Source organism: Psammomys obesus, unplaced genomic scaffold, assembly GCF_907164565.1.
Source record: "Psammomys obesus unplaced genomic scaffold, mPsaObe1.curated_primary_1811, whole genome shotgun sequence".
NCBI lineage: Eukaryota > Metazoa > Chordata > Mammalia > Rodentia > Muridae > Psammomys > Psammomys obesus.
In genome coordinates this window covers 5,505,808-5,513,477 of record NW_026585685.1, presented here as the reverse complement: position 1 = coordinate 5,513,477, position 7,670 = coordinate 5,505,808, and the positions used below count along the sequence as shown (strand labels likewise).

At 53.7% G+C, this 7,670-nt stretch overlaps 1 protein-coding gene across 1 annotated transcript; it reads right to left on the bottom strand.

The window, feature by feature from the left end:
• Window positions 1-91: 91 nt before the first annotated feature.
• Window positions 92-5,871, bottom strand: Rhoc (ras homolog family member C). Its single transcript, XM_055628867.1, has 5 exons — window positions 5,815-5,871; window positions 2,609-2,772; window positions 2,002-2,122; window positions 1,611-1,741; window positions 92-649 (listed from the first exon to the last, which is right to left on the bottom strand). Exons 2-5 carry the CDS (start codon window positions 2,762-2,764, stop codon window positions 476-478), a joined length of 582 nt encoding a protein of 193 aa, XP_055484842.1. The 5' UTR covers window positions 2,765-2,772; window positions 5,815-5,871; the 3' UTR covers window positions 92-475.
• Between the last annotated feature and the right edge of the window lie 1,799 nt (window positions 5,872-7,670).

The following is a 7,670-nucleotide window of genomic DNA, read 5'->3' as shown; positions in this document are numbered from 1 at the left end:
CCCAGCCTAACCAGCAACTTGGAAATGAAGAAAAAGATGGGACTCCAGGCTCACAGCCAAGGTAGGCCAGGAAAGACAGGAAGCTGCCACACATGGTGCAACCTTTGACCTTTATTCGTGTCCTGCCTTCCCACCAAGTTAAGCTATTACCCAAAGCAGAAATCCCAGTCCTTACCCTAGACTCCTCCTGTGAGTCAGAAATATATAAAGTGCTGGTGTGTGATATGGGGAAGGCCAAAGGGACTAAGAGCCCCACCCCTGGACCAATGCAGCAGGAGGAGGGGCTCTGCTCAGGAAGGGCAGGGCACCAGCCTGGTTCCCAGAGGCAGGGAGGAAGGGCCTACCAGCTCCAACTTGGGGCTGGGAAAACTCATGCAGTCCTGGGCAGGAAGAAACCAAAAAAGAAACTGGCAGCATGGAGTCCTACAAGGATGGAGTGGCGGGGGCGGGAGGGGCAATTGAGATTTTGAGGAACTCAGAGAATGGGACAGCCCCTCCGGCGCTTATTCTTTCGGACCTGTAGGCCAGCCCGAGTGGCCATCTCAAATACCTCCCGCACCCCTTCCTTAGTCTTGGCTGAGCACTCAAGGTAGCCGAAGGCACTGATCCTGTTTGCCATGTCCCGGCCTTCCTCAGATCGAACAGGCTCCTGATAAGACAAGATACAGGGTCAAAAGAAGGGGCCAGTGAGCATCCTCCAGACTGGCCCTGCAGAACATCCAGGTCAGCTGACCACAGGCAGTTTCCAGACTGGAGACATAAGACCCAAGTTGCCATTTCAGAATTCTGTCCGTTCCTCTCCTCCCACCCTGCTTTGTTCCCACAGCACCTATCCCTCCTCTGAACAAGTGCGCAGCTGGCCTCGGTCCTCACCTTCCTCTAGTCCAGTGCTTTTCAACCTTCCTAATGCTGCAGCCCTTTAATACAGTTCCTCGTGTGGTGGTGACACACCCCCATCATAAAAAATATTTTCATTGCTACTTCATAACTTCAGTTTTGTTGCTGTTATGAATTGTGACATAAATATCTGATGTGCAGGATGTCTGACGAGGGGTCACAAACCCACTGAGAAGTGCTGCTCTAGTCCATCCTACATAGCTGCCAGAATCTTTTTTTTTTTTTTCCACTAACATACAGACTAGGCATCAGTTCCCCAATTAAAACCTTAATTAGCCTCCTCCAGGGCAGCCTACCTTCTTAACCTTCCTCTAGATAAAACAGGCCTCTGGCTAGAGTCATTTAACAAGCCTTTACGTACACAGCCGAGCGTTCCAGCCATTTATAAGGTCCTCCCTCCCCAGGGCACTCTAACAGCACAGCTTCCACGACCTCATTTGACACAGCTGCTGCCTGAGGTGAGGGTCCTTCATTCATCTTAGTAGCCCCAGCCGTAAACTGGAATAAGTTCCAACAAAAGCCCTTGGACTTGTTGCTTCTCTGACACTTCAGTTACTTGAGGACTCTTCCAGTTCCTCCCAACATTCAGACATGGGACAGCAGGAAGTGACTGAAATATCACAGTCCCATCTAAGGCTGGCTATTAGCTGTTTCCATCCTGGCTGGAAAGTTTGTCCGAGGAAGTTTCCTCACTGACCAGCTGCCCCACCCACCTGTTTCATCTTGGCCAGCTCTCTCCTGGTATGCTCGTCTTGCCTCAGGTCCTTTTTATTCCCCACTAGGATGATGGGCACGTTGGGACAAAAGTGCTTCACCTCCGGGGTCCACTTTTCAGGAATGTTTTCTGCAGAGGTATCACAAAAGATGTAGATGAACCCATTTAGCAACAGAAGTTCTGCCTTCCACAGCAGTCACAAGACTGTTGAACAAGCAGCACCCTGCGCAGCTCAAAGCCCCTTGCAGTGGAGACCCCTGATCCCAAGGGCCACTGTCCCCAGAGCAACGGAGAGTTACAGGGACTACATGCTCCCAGCACTCCCCCTACTCCCCAGAGCCTCTGAAGATGGGGGCTACCAAATGCTCTCAATCCCTCCAAAGCCTTACCAAGGCTGTCAGGACTGTCAATGGAGAAACACATGAGGATGACATCGGTGTCCGGGTAGGAGAGAGGCCGCAGGCGATCGTAGTCTTCTTGTCCTGCTGTGTCCCACAGAGCCAGCTCCACCTGACACACAGGACTAGAGCTAGCCCAAGGGCCTCTACCCTACCACCTCAAGGCCCTCTGAAATCACTGTTCCTATAAACTACCCGAACATCTTTTTAGCCCTTGCTGTGTACCGGGTTGTAGTGACCAATCACAAAACCAATGATAGACCATTTGAAAAGTCTAAGATGGCTTTGATCTTTGTGTAGTATGAGCTGCTACTGTAAGCAGCATTTAATTCCTCCAGCAACCCTTTGGGGGAGATCTTGTCCTGATTTACATTTTGCAATGGGGAGAGGTTAAGCCCAGAGGCAAAGGACTTGGCTCAGATTCCAGAGCCAGTATGTGGTCAAACCAGACGGTACGTCCAGGTTTTCTATGGCTACAGCTTCACTTTCTAACTTTTGCTGGTTCCGGCAGGGAAATGAAGCAAAGATGTACGTGGGTGGTAAGAAAGAACATACTAGGACCCTACGTGACTGGGGGGCCAGGGTTGTTGGCCTTCACCTGCTTGCCATCGACCTCGATGTCTGCGATGTAGTTCTCAAAGACAGTAGGGACGTAGACCTCTGGGAACTGATCCTTGCTGAAGACAATGAGCAGGCAGGTCTTCCCACAGGCACCATCGCCCACGATCACGAGCTTCTTTCGGATTGCGGCCATGACTGAAACTGGCAGGCAAGAGGCAGTGGGGATTTGAAGAGGGGAGGAAATCCAGTAAGTCCAAAAACACTTATCTTGGGCCCCCCAAGCTTGCCTGGAAACCACAACATCCAGCAGAGGAAGGGAAGGGGGTTTGCCAAGAACCAATCCTGCAGGCGAAAGACCTTGAAATGCTACTCAGGACAGGTCTTCCTAGATAGGTTACAATTGATCAGAAGGAGAAGGATGACTCTTGGGAGCCAGGAATAATGGCTTAAATCTTGCCCATTCAACTGCAGGACCCAGAACATCTGAGAAGTGCTCAGATGTGCCCCCGAAGACCTAGATTTATCTGCCTTGCCTATCAGTTTAATGTGTTACCAGGATTTGGACAGTTTTAATAATCACTAAATGCAAACTAGAATAGATTGTCCCTCAGTAGGAGCCTTGCTTGCCGGGTCACAAAGTCAGCTGCAGGTAAAGCAAAGACCACCTGTGGAGCCCCTAGGGGTCTGTCTCTCCCTGGATATGCACAAACTTTGTTAGGCATTTTGAGAAAAAATAAATAAATCTTCAGATCTCTAGTTGCCTGTTAGGTAGATGGTGGCCTTCCTGTTTGATAACAAAACCCTATTTATTTATGGGGGGGGGGGTGGAAGTCAAAGAACAACTTTGCAGTCAAGTCTACATTTGCATGGGTTCCTGGAATCAAACTCAGGTAGTTATGCTGGCAAGTCCCCTTGCCTATTGAGCCATCTCACTGACCCCAGGCCTTCCTACTTTGACCAAGTAGGAAACTGAGGCTCAGTGAGGTTTAGCCACATCTCTAAGAGTCTGACACATAAGGTGCAGGGATGGTTCTCAAAGCAGGGCTGTTGTGATCGAGTCTGTCTTGCCTACATGGCACTCCACAGGTGAAAACCGAGGCTGAGAAAGTAAGCCAGAGGACAGTGGAAGCATCTGGCTGCCTTTGCCAGCTCACCCCATCCCTTCCCCAAAGTCTCAAGTCACACAAAGAAGGCTCAGTCCTGGCAGCTCACGGTCAGGCAGCCTGTGCCCCCCCCTCCTGGGCCTGGCAGCAACACTGGGTCACTCAGCCCCTGACAGGGGACAATGACTACGCTATGGGGAGCCACACATCTATCCGCAGTGACGGGAGCTAATCCACTTGGGAATCACCTCCACCCACTCCGGAACAGCCCCTTCCTCCTTGTGACCAGCAGACCCTTAGGCCCTGCAGGCACCTCCCTATGACTCAAGGCAAGGAGCCTGCCTCTCTCAGGCTCTGCTTGTGTCCCGCACCCCAGCACACATGAACAAGCAGCCCACACCTTCACGGCTTCTCTTCAGGGCCTCTGACCAGGCCACTGAGGTCCCCAGGCCTACTGGGCCTGGGAAGGAGAGTGCCAGCCACCTCTGGAGTAGAGATGAGGTGGAAGCACAGAGGGGGAGGGGGCTAGAGCCTGGGCTGGGAGGAGCCCCAAAAGAAAAGACTAATGAGGACCAGTCTACGCTTTGACTAGGCAGGGAGCAGTTAAGAAGGGGACAGTAACCTGATCTCTCGGCCCCAAACTTGGCTTTTCCTTTCAGTCCCATATCCTGTCTGGCTCAGCTGAGCTCCCTTACTCCCAGCACACCGCCACCTCCAACCCAGTCCTGGGCCTGCCTCTTAGGAAGCTGAATACTCCAGCATCAGGCCCGTGAGCAGTTCCTCCCTCCCGTACACACACAAACACACACAACTGGGATGTGAGGGAAGAGGACATGAGTCACAGAGAATTTATAGGAGTTGAGTATGAACAGCCACACTTAACCCCCACACCCCACCCCACCCCCACCACAAGGGGCTCTCCCTGGAACCCTCGAGAGACGGGGAAGAAGGCATTCGCTCAGCGGCCTATCTCCATCGACAGTGAGGTCTGGGAGGTATGCCCAGGTAACCCCCCAACTCCCATTAATTCAGCTAGTCCGGTCGTATACGGGCTGCTGGAGACAGCAGCCCCAACCCAGGGTGGACAGTGTTGGAGGTGACGGATACAAACCCTAGTCACTTCCGCATGCAAGTGCTACTGTTGTCCCATGGCAAGGCAGTTGGCAGCAGATGGTGGGAAGCAGAGGCTGCAACTTCGGGGCAGGGTTGGAGCCCCAGCTCAGAAGATTTCCCATCTAGCCTCTGCTGGGGCCAGAAGAATTGAGGACCCAAGCCAAGCCAGGACATTAGGCCCAAGGCCAAAAGGGCATGGCTAACACTCCCTGTGAAAGGCGGCCCCAGAGGAACTGCCCCACTGACCCTAAGAGAGACAACGAAATCTCACTCAGGGCCTGGAGAGGGGTCTGGGACAGGACACTAGCCCTCCTTATTCTCTTGGTTTCCCAGGTGATCCAACAGGCCTTTGTACTCTGCTCCCCTGGGATCTAGAGAAGGAATCACTCTTTGGGCAACACCTTCCTTAACTTTAAAGCCAGAAGTGAAGGAAGAACTGGGCCTCAGCTTTCAGCCCAACCCCCTAACACTCCCAAACCTCCCAAAAGGGTAGGAGGCAGAGTTGGGAGATTTGGGTGTTTTGTTCTGGCTTTTTCCTCACGGTCAGACTCACACACACAACACAGTAGCGGGATCTTTCCTAGTCGTCTCAAGCTCTTAGCTCAGATCAGCTCCAAAAACCAGCCTAGGGCGGAGTCCAGACTCGCCAGGCAGTGGCAGCCCCCCAATGGTCACATCCCGCCCCTATTCCCGCCATTCCCCATCCCAGGCCAGAACTCCCTCCCCTAGCCGGTCTGAGGCCCTGTTCCTTACGCCGCGCCCAAAATTGGAGATTCTGGGTAGGGTCGCTCACGGAGATCCAAGTATGTCCCTGTCCCAGCTAGGGAGGTTTGAGAAGGCAAAGCTCAGAAAGGAAGAGACTGGTTCGAGAGCCCAGGAGGGGAGAGCGCCTACTGGGCGCCCTCCTATGTCCGGCTCGAAGGCCCCTCCCGAGCCTCTCCCCGAGCGATTGGAGAACCGGGAAAGTGCTATCCACCGAGGCCAGTTCCCACGACGCCTCGCCACCCCCCAGCTCGGGCCCCGGTACCTTCCGCTCCGCCGCCTCCAGCTGCGCTGGCCGGTGCCGGAGGCTCAGACTGACCCCGGCCCCGCCCCACTCTCCAGCACCGCTCCGGGGCGGGCCCGTCAAGGGGGGCGGGGAGGGTCGACGGGGGCGGCCCTTGGCTCGGCCCGCCTTCGCTCCGGCCCCCGGTGGCCGCAGGTCACCCGGGCCGCGGGCTGCGCACGGAGTGTAGGGTTGAGCAGAAGGGACCGCGCCGGGAAGATGTCTGGATTGCTGGGTGGTGAGCGGGCGTGTGGGACCCCGGGAGGACTCGGGCTGCTCCACTTCCAATCCGTGGGGGGCGGACCCGTGTTGGGAAAGTTGAGCGTACTCCCAGGGTGGGGTCAGAGAGGACCGCTGCTGCCCTCGCGTGGCCAAGCAGCCCTCGAGGCTCTTGGCCCTCCTACGCCCTAGCTGTGACCGAGGGGACGGATATTGCAGAAGCTGCCTGCTCTCGCTTCAGGAATCACTGCGGTAAGTGCAACCGGACGCTATCCTGAGCCTCGGAGGCCTCTTGTGATCTGCAGTCCCCAGCCTCCGTTGCCTTAAAAGTCCCTTCCTTCCTTCGCCGGGAATTTCCCCACGTCCTGTCAAGAGCACACTCCTGGAAGTGCTTCCTCGCCCTCCGCTGGGAACTGAGCTCACACTCCCATTGTGCTGTTGTGCTGTTAAGCCCAGTCTGACGTGTTCCTTAACTGACCGTGTTTCTCCTTCCTTATAAAGGGCCAAAGAAGTGGGTGTATGAGGAAGTCTACCACTATTTTATTTGCTAGTGTTGGACACTTTAAACGGGCAGGTCTCTGGAAGAAGTTCGCCAAATCCTTTTGCCTGTAAAGAAGGTGAGGCCCAGAGAAGCGTTTCCGCAAACGATGTGTGACAGCACGAATTTACAGTGAGGTGGGCCTTGACGACACACAGGAAGCGGAGGCAGGTGATCTCCATGAGTTAGTTCCAGGCCAACCTGGGCTACATACATGAGATCCTGTCTCAAAAACCAAGCAAGCAAGCCACCAGTCAGATTTACACTCAGGCACGTGAGGTGCCCACGCAGATGATGGCTCCCTACTGCCTTGAGTGGGCCTCTTCCAACCTGCCTTCTGCACCATCCAACCGACCTCTGCTCGGCACAGGTTTCAACAGAGATTTGCTGAATAAATGCATGTTAGAGCTCAGACGGAGTCTCGTGCAGGTGCAGCTGGGCTGGTGGCTCGTGCCTGTAATCCTAGCACTCCCGAGGGAGCAGGCCAACATAGGTTGTGTCACCAAACTGTCTCAAACCCAGGCAAATGCACACACAGACGCTCACTCAGGACAGGACACACAAACCATACATTCGGTAACCTGGGTGGCGAAATGCAGTTTGGCCCTCAGCCTCTTCATTCATTCAGTAAGCGTCGGCTGAGTGTGAACCGAAAGCTCTATAATAACCATGAATTTCTGCTTAGTCTAGCTGTGTGGTGGCAGCCCACATCTTTAATCCCAGCACTCAGGAGGCAGAGGCAGGAGGATCTCTGAGAGTCTGAGACCACCCTGGTCTACAGAGCCAGTCCTAGAACAGACGAGGCTATATAAAGAAACCTTGTCTTGAAAAAAGGATAGATAGACTTACACTGTGAAGAACACAAACAATCAAACAGAGCTAACAGTTGTTGAAGCTTTATTACATGAACTTTGCCCCCAACCCACACTATGTTTCGTGTTTATGTTTAGTTCTTATGAGGCCATACTGTTATCTTCATTTTACTGAGACATGGAAGCTCAGAGAAGTTACAGTGTCTTTGGGTCAAAACAGACCTAAAAGTCCCTGTTCTTGGGGCTACGGATGGCTCAGTGGTTAAGAG